This window comes from Phoca vitulina, unplaced genomic scaffold (assembly GCF_004348235.1).
Source record: "Phoca vitulina isolate PV1807 unplaced genomic scaffold, GSC_HSeal_1.0 scaffold95, whole genome shotgun sequence".
Classification (NCBI taxonomy): domain Eukaryota; kingdom Metazoa; phylum Chordata; class Mammalia; order Carnivora; family Phocidae; genus Phoca; species Phoca vitulina.
Window position 1 is genome coordinate 1,617,139 of NW_022589798.1, and position 16,350 is coordinate 1,633,488.

Below are 16,350 nucleotides of genomic sequence, written 5' to 3' on the forward strand. Positions count from 1 at the left end.
GGCTGGCCACACTGCTGGGTGTGGCGGATGTTCTCCTGAGGGAGAAGGCGGGGTTTCACTGGCTTTAAAGGAACTATAGGTGATGAGGAATTGCTAGAACTTTGCAGGGCTGTGGCCATTTGATCCACTATAGGAGTTTTTGTAAAGTGACTTGCGCAGGCCTGGCTCAGTGCTGTGGACGCTGTCAGGGGGTTAGGCAGGAGATGAACGTGTTACAGACACTACAAGGGAGCAGACAACCCCCTGTCCGGCTCAGAAGGCTGACACGGTCTGCCATGAAGGGATGCAACTAACAGGAAACAGTCAACAATTTGGTGCTAAGCCAGGCGGAGCCGTCTGTATTGCGAGCAGAATTCAGCAAAGGGCAAAAGCAATGCCCAGTGGACAGTCACAGAAAGGGATCTAGAATGGGAGTGCTCACCTACTGGTCTGGAGGCAGCAGTTAGATGGTAGCGAGGTGGACAGAAGGTCTTGTAGGAGGGTGACATGGGATAATTAAGGACACAGCAGTTGGCCAGAGAGAGAACAGCATTTGAGGAGAATAACTGGGTTAACTGGCCTATAAAGTGTCAACCTCGAAAACAAAACAGCCAGTTATTTCACCAGGAAACCTGGGTATATTCGGGAAAGGCAGAGGGATCGAAATTTGGGACGTGCAAGCTATGGCAAAACAGTAGGTAAGTCCAGAGCACAAAGGAGAGGAATGCTACTTTAGAGAGAAAGGAGGGACTTGGAGGGGCTGCTTTGAATGAAAGTCTGTCGGAGAAAAGTGAGAGTTTGAGGAGGTGACGGTTTCTCATTGGCTGAGCTGTGACTGTCTCTCATTGGCCGGGCCATTGCCGGGTGAAGAGAAAATCTTCCTTCCTGCTGCTGGGATAGCAAAGCTGGCTTCTTCCTGTTGGAAGATGCAGGGGATGCTTCTTTCTGTTGGGTCCGCCGTGGAGTTGGTTGGGCAGGAGAACTTTAAATGAGGTTTCCTTCATTCAGTTTCACAAAAGGAGAGGAAAGAAGGAGGGAAGGTGCAACAGATGATCAAATGTTTCTGGGTGTCAGGCGTTGTTCTTTGTAACATCTAATGAATTCTCGTCCAACGCGGAAAGGTAGGTACTGTTATCCCTCCATTGTAAATGACATTGGGGCCCTGGAGGGGAGGTACTTTGCCTTCGTCACACTGTACGGAGAGCAGCCTCATTTGAATTTGCATTTGAACAACATTCCAGCTGAATGATCTAAGATATAAGGAAAATGGCATCTTATCTAGATGGTCCAGGATTTAGAAAAGATCAGAGAGGCTAGCAACCCTAGGTTGGGAGACCCAGCAGGAGGCTGCTACAGGAATTTGGGTGGGAGGCTCTGAGACCTTTGTTGTGCTGGGGACAGACCGATGTTCAGGTAAAGACTCTGGTTTCCGTCTTGAGGACCTGGAAGGAAGCTGGGACCATTAACTGGATTCCATTTGGGAGAATAAGAGAAATCTTTTTTTTTTTTTTTTTTTAAAGATTTTATTTTTTTATTTGAGAGAGAGAGAATGAGAGACAGAGAGCATGAGAGGGAGGAGGGTCAGAGGGAGAAGCAGACTCCCTGCTGAGCAGGGAGCCCGATGCGGGACTCGATCCCAGGACTCCAGGATCATGACCTGAGCCGAAGGCAGTCGCTTAACCAACTGAGCCACCCAGGCGCCCCGAAGAGAAATCTTTATTCACCCAATCCTGTCAGTGTCTTTGGGCAAGTTGCTTAGCTTCTCTGAGCCTCAGTTTTCTCCATCTGTAAAATGGGAGTAGTTCTAAGGCATCTTACAAGAGTTTGAGAGGATTAAATCTGATTAATGGCTGTCAGTGGTTTAGAAACATATTTAAAATCAGAGCAAGTATTCAATGACTCTTTGCTTTGAAAAATCACTGGTTTTGGAGGCATTTCCTTCAAAAACATTCTCATTCGACAAGAAAGGGATCGGTTAATTAATTTCTCTCCTCCTTGGTTATAATAACCTTTCTTCATGTGGATCTGCAGGTCTGGTGTGTAGACCTTCAAATCCTGATGGGGTCTCTTCCACAACGTGCAATTCACTCTCCCCCAGTGACAGTGGACACAAGACAGCCCACAACCGGTCAGGGTCCCTTAGCGCCAATGGCAAAAGTCAGAGAGGAGATCCCCTTCACTTTTACAAGCAGGGGCCTTTGGTGCCATTTCCTGGGAAGAAAGCAGTCCCCTGGGGCTTGTCAGCCTTGCCATCGGTCAAGGTGCGCGCAAGCTGTCCAGATGTTCTTTCCTCTGGACCCTTCCCCAAGAGGCTGGTGTAGCTCCCAGACATGAATGCCAGCCCAGGCCCTGCCCTTTTTTGCCTCCTGGCTGAAGATGTGTTTGCTTTTGCAATTAAGAAAACGACCTCGGTTGTTAATTTTCACTTGGAATAGATATAGGAGGCGTTACTTTTGGGCGGGGCGGGGGGGATCTGTGGCTTTTTAAGGGCTATACAGTTTGGCACGAAAATCACACTAATTGAGCCTTGTTAAAAAGTTCCCTCAATTCCATAATTGTCCGTTCTGGTGCCCTCCCGTTTGGTGGAGTAATGATGTTGATGCTGCTGATGGGGGATAATGACAATAATAACCGGCCTTTATTGAGTGCCCGGGAGACCCAGGGGTATCAAACCAAGATCCTGCAAGGCGTGGCTCTCCTTATCCCTGTTTTTAAAATGGAGAAACTGAGGCTCAGGGAGAACACGTGAATTGCCCAAGGTCACACACTGGTCGGTAGTGGGGCCGGAGTTCACACCGGCTCTCCCGGCCTCCACGGCCTGCGCTCATTCCCCTTGAGCACGCTGCCCCAAAATAGAAACTTCCATTTATCAGGCGGATGGAAAGAATTATACATTTTTTAAAAAATTTACAGAATTCTTCAAAATCAGGAAGTCTCAGATCTACTTAAATATTGCATTTTAGGTCAAACCATTAGATTCAAGAGGCTTGGGGAAGACTTTATAGCCTGTAACTCAGGCCTCCCCCCCAGCTCCCTCTCCCCCCCACCTCCCTCCCTCCAGCCCCTTCTATTTTCTTCCCCACTGTTAACCGTCACTCTCCATGGGTGATATCTTAGTAGGAAGAATTTGGAGCTTCTGAAAGGGAAAAGTTCATGGAAGGTGGCCCAGAAAAGAAAGAGCAGGGAGGGGCTGGAAGGCACTTTCTGAGGCCAGCCAGGCTCCAGGTGTATGGAAGCCATTGGACTCAGGCCTCTGGTCATTTTCCTGTGTGCCAGGAACTCTGCCAGGGCTGGTGGGAGTGGCCCCGATGAACGAAGATGGGTCCCTCCCTCCAGACACCCCCGTGTTGAGGGTTAGAGCGACCTGCTTCCAAATGGGAGCCGGAAGAGACCCAGGAGGAGTGCCCCCACCTTTCTACTGCTCCCCACAGGCCTTCTCCTTGGGGTGGGACGGTCTCCCAGTCCTGACTTTCTCCAAATGGCAGGTGCAGAGACAGGGTGGGTGCAGGCTGGGCGGCACGGGGAGCAGTCAGTGCTCCCACATTTCTCTGTTGCGAGCCCCGGGGCTTCCAGGCGCCCCACGTCGGTGGTCGATAACTGTTGAGTCCTCAGGGACCGTGAGAGGTGTTCATCAGACCCCAGAGTCAGGTGTCAGGAAGGGAGCCCCGGCCTTGTGGAGATGTCCAGTCAGGATAGACACACTGAACCTGCGAGGGGGCTGCCCGCGGCCTCCCACGTCACACTTGGCCTTCTGCCTCCTGCCCACCCTGGTCAGCTACTGTTTGTGTTCAGCCTGAGTGCCTCCAGCACGCTGGAAACAGGACAGCCTGTCATGAGTCACTGATTTTCTCTCAATCCCTGTGACGAGCCAAATGAGCTGTTCGCCCCCACGTCCCTCCTGGTTTCCTGCGGGGTCGGTCTGGAATACTTCCCTGCACTCGGGATGCTGTCCTACTCCCTTGGGTGAAAGCCAGCTATCAGCTAAGGGACAATGAGAATATTAGTGATTTACTGCCTCTTCCTTTATCTTCCCTCTGCCCCCCCCCCCCAGTTGTCTTTCCTTTTACATCTGGGTAGGGGAGGGGAAAAGGGCTTACTTTACAGAATGTGTTTAACCTTTAGGCCCCCATAGAATTTTCTAGAAAGAAGGTAGAGCCAGGTAGTTGGAGAATCAAAGTGGTGGGTGTGTGGCCTGCTCTGACGGAAAGGAGAGGGAGCGGTGCTGAGGAGCTGCCAAAAATACCTTGAGGGGGGTTGTCACCCCAGTGTCAGGTCTGGGCCGGGATGCCAGGGGTCCATTTGGTCCCTCAAAGGCAGTGGCAGCGCAGGAGGCATTTTAGTGGAAGCTGGGGGTGGGGGTCGTGCCCCTTTCCTATAACCCCAGTACAGTGCTGGAGAGGTCATCTGCCTGAAGCAAAAAGCAGGGAAAGGAAATTTGAAAAAATATATATATATATTTTCCCCACAAATTCTGAATGGCTTGAGTGTGCAGAGGGTAAGTGGGAGAGGCTCTAGTTTGAAGAAGCCTGAGGTGAGGAGGGACGCCAGGCTCTGCGGTGACATGGGGACCCTTCGGCCTTGGGCCCGGGGGGCTCTGTGCGGGGCAGGTGGGCGCAGGCTGGGACCCACAGAATTACAGCCCCCTCGAGGCCACAGCTGCCCTCCGTGGCAAAAGGAATGCCTCGGACCCTGTCGGAGGCATTTGTGTTTTCCTTTCGAGAATTACCATCACAGGCCCTCAGAGCAGTTGCATTTGAAAGGTAGACACGCAATTCTGGGTTATCCAAGCGTCTGGGTCTTCACTGGAAACAAGACACTCTGATCGCTCACCCTGCTTCATCTGATTTTTATCAGAAAGGTATACATACAGAAATTTCCCCCCGTGGGCTGAGAAACTCTGCTGAGAAATTTTAGCCCAGAGTGTAATTAGCCTGGGAGAATTATCAGCAACGGAAAATAAAACTTGGTTCCATAAAACATCTCAATTATGGCGACGGAGTCAGTTATTCACTCCTACCGTATGAGTAGGAGTGGGTAATGAACATGACCAACACCATCCCTCCCAGTGTTGCTCAATACCGGGCTGTGGAGAGTGCCTAGCTCCGCCTTTATTTTCGCTGGCGTGTCCTAGCACTGAAAGCACATTAAAGTAATCAAACCCTGCAGCGAGGCATCCTCGGCGCTCCACCCCCTCCATGTGTTCCCCCGAACCCCTCATTTACAACAGACCGCGAGACGGGCAAGTGTTTTCAGAGCCATTTAAGATGAGGCAACACCGAGTATGTAAATCCTGCTTATTGGCGGCCAGGGTGGCTGGCTCATTCTCGAAAACGGACTCATTCTCGAAAAGGCCGGACAGCCTCCAGCCTGCTAGCCCCGCTGGCTTGCAATGGTCCTGTTTTGGGGCCACATGGGGGGGGGCGCGTGCAGAAGGCGGCTGTGACTTTCATCCCTGCCTTGGGAGCTCCTGGCGCCCTGGCCTGCAGGCCGCTGCGCCATCCTCCGGCCACCTGTCTCCGTCCCTGTTCCAGAAAGGAGCCTGTTGCCAAGTGTCTGTGTCTGCAGAGCTGGGTGGCAAAGGCAGGTTTTACTTTGAAAGGACGGATTGCTCCTAACCCCTTTATTCTTCCTGGAGAAGTAGTTTCTCCAGCGTTCAGGAGGTGGCCTGAAGAACAATTTGGGGGTGGGGGGGACAGGCCCCTTCCCAGACCTGGAGTTCTTTGTCAAGATGAGCTTTCGTCGATGCCCGTCAATGCAGACACACACGGGCTCTGCAGGGATTTGGCCACATTCGGAATGAGTTATGACAGGATTCCCAAGGCTGCAGAGACAAGGGAGAAAGAGAAACACTTGCCCCACTCTGCAGAATTTATCTTAGACTTGACTGTGCTTAGTGTAACCACTCTAAAAATAAGAGGTTTAGAAGCTGCCAGCAAGTCAGGACTGGCCAAAATATGTGGCTTTCTGTCCCTGTGCTTTCGGGGCCCTGCCCCCTCTTCTTGGCTTGATTCTGCCCCAACCTGCAGCAGTTAAGAAAGCACCGGGGCTTAGGAGGGGTCCTTGCAGCCAGCCGCCTGGAGTTTTATGTAACTCAGCTCTGCTCTTCTTGCTCCAGAATGGAGTGAGGAGGAGCCCCGGTGGCCTTCAGAATGGCCGGGAGGGGGTGGACCCTGGGGCAGGGGATGGCCTCAGGCGGCCAAGCAGGGTGCTGTTTTCAGGGCCCATCTGCAGGGGAGTTGTAATGCCCACTCAGTGCGGGGGGAGGGGGTTCCTGCCTGCCCGCCTCCCCAACCCTCCAGCGCCGGGAAGCTTCAGACTCCAGCTGGGGGAATCCTCAGCCCCTTCCCCCTGCTGGGTTGACAGGCCAGCGCCTGCCTGGGGGGTGGGGTGGGGGTTGGAGCGTTGGAGGGGGTGGACGGGTGTGCAGCAAGGGCCTGGAGCTTCCAGCACTCTGAATCCAGTTCTCAAAGTCTGTTGGTGCCTCTTGATGTGCATTAAGTCCACCTTCATGGGTCTCCGGCCACCAGTGTGACATCACCTCGGAAGAGCTTGTTAAAAATTCATATTCCTGGGCCTCAGGCAAGACTTACTGAATCCAACTCTCTGCAGTGTTTTAATTCATATTTTTACCTTTTTTTCCCTTAAGTCATGCAGTAACATAACCCAAACCTAAGACTCTGCCACTTGAATATACCTGTGTAGCCACCACGGAGATCAAGATCTAGACCATTTCTGCTACCAAGAAGCCTTCCTCCCATCCTTCCCGGATAATACTTGACTTTCCAGGGACAACTGTTCTTCGGACTCTAGTCACCCAGAGAAGTTTGCCTATGTCTGAACTCCTATGAGTTTGGTTTCTTTCTCTCAACAACTGTGTCTCTCGTGCCCCTCAGCACTCCCTCCCGTCGGGCGTGGAAGTGGCGTGCTGTAGGGTTTATGCTTAACTTTGGTAGATGACAGCCAAACACGTCTCCAGAGTACTTGTGCCATTTGCCCTCCGACTGCAGCGAAAGGCAGTGCGGTTGCTCTGCATTCTTGTCCACACTTGGTATCGTCAGAGCTTTTCATTTTAGCCGTTTTGGGAGGTATGCTGTGGGATCTCTTTGTGGCTTTAATTTGCACTGCCCTGCTGCCGAACGATGTTAGGAACATTTTCATGTGCTTATTGGCCATTTGGATGTGTCTTTTGTAAAAAGGCCGATCAAATCTTTTAAAAACTGGGGGTCTCTTACCCTCTTAATTTCTAGGACATCTTATTATTAACAACCCCTCCAGGGGCGCCTGGGTGGCTCAGTCGTTAAGCATCTGCCTTCGGCTCAGGTCATGATCCCAGGGTCCTGGGATCGAGTCCCACATCGGGCTCCCTGCTCGGCGGGGAGTCTGCTTCTCCCTCCCCCACTCCCCCTGCTTGTGTTCCTGCTCTCGCTCTCTCTCTCTCTGTCAAATAAATAAAATCTTTAAAAAGAAAAAGACAAGAAAAAACAACTCTTTCAGGTGACTTAAGGACACTATCTCTCTGAAGGTCCAGTTTTCTTGGGATCTTTTCTTGCCTTTCTTCAGTTCCCAAGCCAGCAGCTCGCTTCCTGCCTCATGTCCTCTGAGGCCCGTTACAGACACAGTGCTTTCCTCTCCGGCTTCTCCTAACTATGTGCGGCTGGATTAATTGTGGCTGTTTCTGTCACTGAGGTCTGGCTGGGTGTGGTGCTTGCAGTCTGGAGATGTGAAGAGCATGTCCAAGCCACCTTCTTGCCTTTCCAGCAGCATCTTATTTGTGCCACGAGCTTGTCAGAGACATGAGGCTTGGGGGCAAGATGGCAGGAGAAAGAAACATTTGGGAGCTTCCTTTGTTGGCCTTGATTCTACTGCTCTATTTCCTAGGGAGTGTGTAGCCCCCCCTCTCCTCTCTTCCCCATCACCTGCCTTTCCCCTCTGCCAGGAGCCCACGAGAAGGACGTGTGTTTAGTATGAGTGTGTCTGTGTTTGGGGGAGCTGTGTGTGGATGTGACCTGCTTCGGGTCACCGGGGAGGAGTCACCCCCCCTCAACACCAACTGTGTAATAATCCCCCTTCTCGGTACAAATGCCCCCCAGCTCTCCGCCACCCCATGAATCAGATGAGGGGACATCCATGTTTTATAGTGTCCAGGGATCTAGGATGCAGATAAGGCAACCCTCTCATTCTGCAGACAGGCACCACAGAGACCATGAGGGCTGGTGTCTCAGGGGGGAGAGTCTGCTGGGGTGTTTCTAAGCCTGCTCATCCTGGAAAGAGGTGTGTTGTTTCTGTAGAGGATCTCGAGACAGAGGGAGGGAAAGAGCATGTCTTGGGTAACAAAGGGAGTTCCCACTTGCCGCTCTTTCCCTGTGCGGAAGCCGTGCAGAGGCCCAGCGTGGAAGGAAGTGGTGAGTGGTGGGAAGGAAGAAGGAAATGCTCGGTGCAGCCCGTCCCTGTGTTTCCCCCACCCTCACCCCAGCGGAGCTCAGCGGCTCAATGAAATGGCCCCAGAAGGGTATTTACAGCATCATGACCATTAACACAAATCTGTAACGGTTTTGTGCCGGCGCGGTGCGGAATCTGGCACTTACAATTGTGAGGCTGGCTCTGATAAGGATTCCTTTTTCCACTTAGGCTGGTTATGATGGTGAGAGTATTGGGAATTGCCCGTTTTCCCAGCGCCTCTTTATGATTCTCTGGCTAAAGGGCGTTATATTTAATGTGACAACAGTGGACCTGAAGAGGTAAGATGCACTATTGAAATAACTCTACTTGATTCCTGGCACACCCATTCATACCCACACCCAACTCACAGCCACACTCACACCCCACACTCATACCCCCCCCACTCATGTAACACACCCACACGTTCAAAACTCGGGCACACTCACATGTGCACACACTCACACGCACACACTCCTAGGACCCACGGGCGATATCATGGCACATCCATCCTCGGTCAGGGCTCTGAACTGAAGCCCAAGTCTGGGCTCATCAGTAATGACAGGATCGGATCAGACGTGATCAGGGAGGAGTTGGGGGCACCATAAGGAACCTGCTCCCCCCCCCACCCCGTTCCTGGTCAGCGGAGAACCTCTCAAAAGCCTGTGTGTGCAGATCTCCTGTGAGGACACTGGGGAGAGTTCACTTTCTCTCACCTCTGCATCCAGAGAAGAGCCACACTTTCGTTGTCAGTAGGACATTTTGTAAACCCACGATCGCTTTTGACATTCTCAAGGGTTGCTCCTTGTAAACTGGGGAGGACCCGGCTAAGCTTTGGAAATGAGTCTACACCTTGCCAACTATTTACAAAAGCTGCTGTTCACTACCCCCCCTGCCACCGCCACCCTAGGAAACCCGCAGACCTGCAAAATCTGGCTCCTGGAACAAACCCTCCCTTTATGACTTTTGATGGTGAAGTCAAGACGGATGTGAATAAGATCGAGGAGTTCTTAGAGGAGAAACTGGCTCCCCCGAGGTAGGCCTCATAAAACCAGCACTCACAACCTGATTGTCACTTTTCCCCCTTCACAGACAATTTGAAAGCTCCTGGATTCATGTATTTGGTTTTCCGTGGCCACGGTACTTAACTTCCTTTGCTGTACTGCGGTGTGCCACAGAAAACACAGAGCAAGATCAGAAGCCTTGAGTGATGATAGGCCTGGGTCTCTCTGCTTTGCACCTGCAGGTTGGCAATTACGGTTTGATGGCAGGAAGTGGGGAGGAGGTGGGTCGATGTCTAATGGGTTGGCCATTTCTTAGGTCCACTGCTGGAAGGTAAGGTGTGCATGTTACCATGGGATGTTGCAGAGTGTCGGACCTGGAAGAGAACCTTCTAGTGCACCACCTTTGTCTTACTTGAAAGGAAACTAAGACCAGCCGGGTCCAAGGTGTGCCAGGATGAGAACAGCAAGTGCTTTCTCCCTAGACTGTTGCTTCCAAAGCTTGGAGATAAAAAGATTAGGAAAACATTCAAGGGGGAAGTTTTTTTTCTTTTATATCCTCTCAGAGAAAGACCTGTCTTCCCCCCGCCCACCTCGCCCCATTTGTATGAGCCCAACTCAAACATTGCTTATCTGTGATACTCCAATCCTAAATTTTTCAAGGTACCCTAAGCTGGGGACCCAACACCCTGACTCTAACTTTGCCGGAAATGATGTGTTTGCCAAATTCTCCGCATTTATAAAAAACACCAAGAAGGATGCAAATGAGAGTGAGTACCTGCCATCTTCCTGTTCAGTGTTCTCCACTCGGACTGCCCCTTGCTCAGCCTCTGTTGTGGCTTCTAAGATCCTGGGAGTTCTGACTAATGTCCCTGGGAGTAGGGACCTGTATCTAGAAATAAGGAAAAAGTACCTCTAGTGTTGAATCTGCATGTGGGTTTCAGGAGATTGAGATTGGGAGCCCAGAAAAGAACATTTTGAGGGGAAAAGAATCCCCACCAAGAATCGCCTGCTGCACCATGGGAATCAGTTTCAATGACGCTCTTGCCAGTGCTTACTTCCTTATGGGCTTCCCATAAATATTTTTGAATACGTGGATGAGTTCAAGAAGGAGCAGTGTTGTGTAGACAGCAGAATTATCTTCCAGGGAGGAGTGAGTCCTTTATGCAGATCTTAGAAATCCACATCCTTCCCTCCAATTCCCCAGTGCTGCCCAGCCATGTGCCATGAGGGAAAGGTGATTGACTCCTTCCTTGATATCTAGAGAAAGGTGACATTAACTCATATGGCTTATCTTAGTCATTTTCTGCCTTTGTGTTCTAGTTTATGAAAAGAACCTGTTGAAGGCCCTGAAGAAGCTGGATAATTACTTAAATAGCCCTTTGCCTGATGAAATCGATGCTTACAGCACTGAGGACGTCGCTGTTTCTGGAAGGAAGTTCCTGGATGGGGATGAGCTCACGTTAGCTGACTGTAACCTCTTACCCAAGCTTCACATTATAAAGGTTTGATGTTCCTCCTGCTGCAGGTGCTGAATACACGAATGGGGCTTTGTCTTATTTTGGCCAGACATCAAAACAATCTAAAATGCAGACTCCTGAATTAAAAAGTCAGTTTTTTTTTTTCTCCTCTTTGAGGCAGTCGAATCCCCAGTCTTAGATACATGGATATTCCCAGGTATTCTTCAGGTGGTCTCAAGAAACATTTGGGAGCTTGGCTCTCACCCTTCCATCCTCACTGCTTCTTGTTCCAAGTCTTACCCCCACAGCCGAAAGAAAAGTTATGGCAAGACAACTTGAGGGCGACAGTGACTATACCCGGCATTTAATGCTTGAGGCTTGGAGACGATGCGCCGACTCTGGGAGTACGGCAGTGTGAATTCAGTCAGTTGTTGGTGATTGGCGGGGGAAATGGCTCTGCGTAGGGATGGCAGAGGTGTGTCTTCTCAGCTCTTAGTATTGACCCCCTATAGCTAGGGAGGAGCTCCTTGGCTGGGCCTCTGCCAGGTTTGGCATCATGTCTTCCCAGATAGTTGAATGGGAAGTCAGCATCATGCATCATATATTTTAGGGTTTAAAGGCTCTCTAGACCACTGGTTCTCCAGCATTAGTAGGCATAAGAATTATTTGGGGAGCTTTTTAGAATTGTAAATCCCCCATCCAGCCTCTGGTCTCCTAAATCAGAACTTCCAGGGGTGACCCTGGGGGATTCCAAAGTAGATGGCCCTACACTTGGCCTCCGGAGTTATGGCTTGCTCTCAATGGTGCCCCCAGCCTTCACGTCACTTATAGGTGTTAATTGTTATCATTATTACAACTGCAATGTTCTTGGCCCTCAGTAGCCTTGAAGGCCCCAAGAAGAAGGCCAAGCCTTGTTCTGGGGCACTTTTATGATTAAAATTCCACCAAGTCCAAACCTAGGTCCTTGGTAGAAGGATAGGGGAGATGGGCAAGAAGACACAGGGAAGTCCACATCAAGGACCCGGTGGTCTAATTAAGCATATCATTGACACTTAGAAATTTACAAATTAGGCTCACCTAATCTGTGTTGCTGTTACTCCTACAGGCTACCAGCTGCCCCTGGTTGCTCCTCATCATCGCCTTGCCTTTCGTTTCTGCATTTCATCTTCCTTCCCGATTCCTTTCCTAATCCTTGCCCCATTTCTCCTCTTCTCTCTTCCCCAGTGTGCTTGAAGGATACTAACTTGAAATCCAAGCCTTGAAGATGTGTCTGAGCCCTCAAGTGAATGTTGTTTTCAATAATTTTGCCAGTTTCCCAACATCTAAAATGTAATGAAAGCATTTCAACTCATCAAAACCTCCTATGTTTGGGAGCCATTTTTCAACAAGATATTTATGTAGCTGTGGGTGGTTTAGTCCCTTCAGTGGATGTGTTGTAGTCATTGCCATGACCATTATACGGTCATGGAGGTTGAGGAAGGGGTACATGGAGCTTGGGGAAGAGCAAGAGAAATGCCCCAACCATACACCATCAATTGCCACTTGTTTAGCTCCTATAAGAAAAGAGTTTTTTAAATTTCAGTAGATGGAATAAACTTCAGAGTAAAATAACGCAGTCCCTGGCTCAAATATAAGACCGGAGAGCAAATTCTTCAAAGCCATTGAGCACTCAAAATACCAAACAACTTAATAATCTTTCAGAATGGAGCATCTTCGGAAGGGAAATGAGACTCGGTCTAAAGGAATTTATGATAAAAGATGAGAGAGTAAAGGAATTTATAAACCCACCAAAAACAATATGAAAAAATAGAGTAAAGCTTCATCTTTCATAAAACCAGAAAAGGACAGAATACCAATTCGAAGACTAAGAAACTTTGTCTGGTGTGAGGTGTCACAGAGCCAATGCACGCTTCCCTGTATGTTTAGCAAAGTTCAGATTTCTATAAAAGTAAATAGTACAGTCCTGAAATGTCCAACACCAAACTTCTTTGAGGACTGGGGCCATGAGAGGAGAATCAGGGAACAGCCCCACACAGATCACTTTTGGGCTGAGATCTCTGGGGAGGGAGAGTTGAAGGAGGAACCACACAGAGGCGCCATCTTTGTATTCTGGCACCCGTCCCTTAATCTGAAGGAACAGGGAGGGGAAGTGGAGAGAAGTGATGTGGCATTCTGCTTTGTGGCTGCTGAGTAGAGAAAAGAAGCAGTCCTTGAACCAGTCAAGAGAGAGACTGTAAATTGCTTGGGCTTCATTTTTAGCCATGGTGACCTCTTGCCTAATCTGTGAGCCTCAGAGTGGAGGATGCTCTAACCGTAACCTTGACTTTTTGCAAACAAAAGGAAAGCAGAATTCTTAACATCAATAGCAGTAAGGTTGAATTAAGGTAAAAGATGTCAAACAATTTAGGAGGGTTTCTGACAGTGGTATTGTCTTGTTTGGCCGCATCAATGGCTTCTGGCCTGCAAGATCTGAGTGATAGGTCCCAAAGATCTTCTAATTTGTGTTGTCCCTTGTTCACTTCATCCAGAAACCAATGCAATAGGAGGCCACAAAGCAGAACTGACGTTTGTAGTCCTGGGTCCCTGTTAGGGGATGAATTGCATCCCCCCAAATTCATATGTTGAAGTCCAAATCCCCAGTACCTCAGAACATGACCTTATTTGGAAATAGGATCTTTGCAAATGTAATTAGTTAAGATGGGTTGTATTGGAGTAGGGTGGGCCCCCAATCCAATAGGACTGGTGTCCTTATTAAAAAAGGAAATTTGGACACAGAGACACACATAGGGAGAATGCCATGTGAGGATTGCTGTTATGCTGCTGCAAGTCAAGAAACTCCCAGAAACTGGGGAGAGAACAGATCTTTCCCTAGAGCTCCCAGAGGGAATGTGTCCTGCTGACACCTTGATCTTGGAATTCTGGCTTCCAGGACTGCGAGAAAATAAATTTCTGTTCTAAGCCACCCAGGTTATAGTACTTTGTTACAGCAGCCCCAGGAACCTGATGAAGTGCCCAGCAGAATATACTGTCCTTTCTGACAAATTCCTCACCGACGCCCCTCCAGCCAAAGGAAACATCTCACACTGTTGTGTTTCCCATGAAGTTCACTCTCAATTGCCCTGTCCTCACATCCACCATTTCCATGAGGATAAGGATTTGTGTTCCTTTGTTGACAATGAGGTGATCTCTTCAGTGACAGAATGATGGAAATCTGTAGGAATAATATACACAGATATCTGGGATTTTAGGAGGTGAGGCTCAGCAAGTAGGAAAAGGAGAGCACTTCACAGTGAATCAGGCACAGTCTAAAGATCATCATGAATCTTTAGGCACCAAATAACACAGCAGCAGAACACACAAAGCCCAAACTGCTGGCAAGACAAGGAGAAGTCCACCAAAGTAGAGACCAAATTGATGCCAGTGGATCCCAAGATCTATCTAGGATAAATTGGTGGGCAGGATTGTGTGGAGCCACTCTTTTGAGCCCAGTACTTTCATGAACTTTCCTGTTGCAAAGTTGAAGTAAAATTTGGAGTAGCCTGGCTGGCTGTAAGAAGAATACTTCAGGACTTGAGAAAGAGAATATATTACACACCTTAAAAGAGTGGATTGTCTGATCTAATTGTCTACATTAGTGGGCTTTTCCTTTGCTGATTATTTCCTCTTGATTTTCAGGTCGTGGCCAAGAGATACAGAGATTTTGAATTTCCTTCTGAAATGACTGGCATCTGGAGATACTTGAACAATGCTTATGCTAGGGATGAGTTCACGAATACATGTCCAGCTGACCAGGAGATTGAACATGCATATTCAGATGTTGCAAAAAGAATGAAGTGAAGCCAGAGTGTTTTCAGTCTTATTTCTCGGCTGTATGAACTAGGCTATGATGAGAGTGTGTTCTTTGTGAGTGTGTCCTTTGTATTCCTTCCAAAAACCATAATGCCCATATTTTAATAATACTGTATCATAGTGAGAGCCACTCAACACCAAATGGTACATGGCCTTGTGATTTGTCAACTCACTTGTGTAACTGAATAATACCAATATCTATTGTGACACCCACCACTTGTCCAATTGACTTCTTAATTTACTTCTTTGGCATTCACGGACCCTGTAAACCATGATATTAGGACATGTGCTTTGCAGTTTAAGTTTCAAGACAAATTAGATTTGAGTTCAATTCCTCCTTCAATTAAAAAAAAATTCATCTGTCTCTGATAGTTTTCATAATCATCATATACAGCTTATTTTTCTCCTCTAAAATAGTTTTTTTTTTTTTCAGAACGAAAATACCGTTTTTATAGTCACAAGATGATTACATGCCTATTTTAATATTTTAAAACAATGTGAGAGAATATAAGGAAGAAAAAAAAACCACTACCTAAAATTTCACTCCACCTAGATAATTGCCGATAACTTATTGGTGAACATCTTCTCCTTCCTTAGTCTCTCACAGACGTTCACACTGCACACAGCTCCATTCCTATGAAATCAGTGAGGGGGCCTGTGGGTGAAGCCTTGATGATCATCCATAGAGGATCCAAAAAGATCCGGCACTGCAGAGCTAGAGGCTGCTTACGATCAGGTTTCACAGGTGGAGAGCTGGAGTCCACAGATCTGCAGGGACCTGCAGGGACCACAGGGGCTGGGAGCTATGGGAGGTCCCCTCTCTGCCTCGTTACCACCTTGGTGATGGCAGCTGTGTCTGGATCCCAGGGCAGGCAGCGGAGGAGAGCGCACGTGGCCTTCTGTTCCAGCTTCCTTTTGGATGCCTTCTCGAGATCACTCCCTCCCCTCTCATGAGACCATGCCTTCCTGCGGATGCTCAACATCAGCTGCATGTTGGAGGATCCTCCTGTCTTGTGGTGAAATGTGAACCAAGCACACTTTGATTCCTTCTAAGGGCTGCCCTCTCTCAGACCCAGCACTGCGCTTCTTCAACGGTGATGGGGTGTGGGACTAGCCTGGTTCTTGTTGCTTCTCTGGTCAGGCAGGGAAATTCCAGGGGGATTGAATTCATGGTGACTACTCTTGGGCGGTTCTGGTAACCAGTCAAGTTGGGGAGGAAGTGGAAACTCAGGCTCGAGAGTTTTCTGGTTTGTCTGTGGCTTTCCTGCCACCTCGCCCTACAGCCAGCCTCTCATCTGTAGTGCGTCTGGGCTGGGCAGCCGGGCTCCAGCTGAAGGCACGGGAGACGGTGTAGAAGGCTGTGTAGATGCGCATCACGACCCTTCTGGGTTTGAGCATTCTCGAGCATTCTCGAGGCTGCGTTCCTTTGACGTTTACATACATCTTACAGAAACCCTCTTGTCCATTTGGTGGTAGCCTGTGGTTGATGCTAAATGCTCATTTAAAAAAAATATGCATTTGCTCCATGGGCATTTATTTGGAAAAGAATTTATTGCATTTATTTGGAAAAGAATAAGATGTGGGGCGCCTGGGTGGCTCAATCGGTTGAACATCTGACTCTTGGT

At 48.9% G+C, this 16,350-nt stretch overlaps 1 protein-coding gene across 1 annotated transcript in view; it reads left to right on the plus strand.

The window, feature by feature from the left end:
- Nucleotides 1-15,053, plus strand: part of CLIC6 (chloride intracellular channel 6) — a 39,354-nt gene extending 24,301 nt beyond the window's left edge. Inside the window, exons 2-6 of the mRNA XM_032396957.1 lie at nucleotides 8,608-8,717; nucleotides 9,326-9,451; nucleotides 10,080-10,186; nucleotides 10,740-10,921; nucleotides 14,552-15,053. Of these exons, the coding sequence (XP_032252848.1) occupies nucleotides 8,608-8,717; nucleotides 9,326-9,451; nucleotides 10,080-10,186; nucleotides 10,740-10,921; nucleotides 14,552-14,713 (687 nt within the window). The 3' untranslated portion in view covers nucleotides 14,714-15,053. The remainder of the gene's footprint in view (nucleotides 1-8,607; nucleotides 8,718-9,325; nucleotides 9,452-10,079; nucleotides 10,187-10,739; nucleotides 10,922-14,551) is intronic.
- Nucleotides 15,054-16,350: the final 1,297 nt, after the last annotated feature.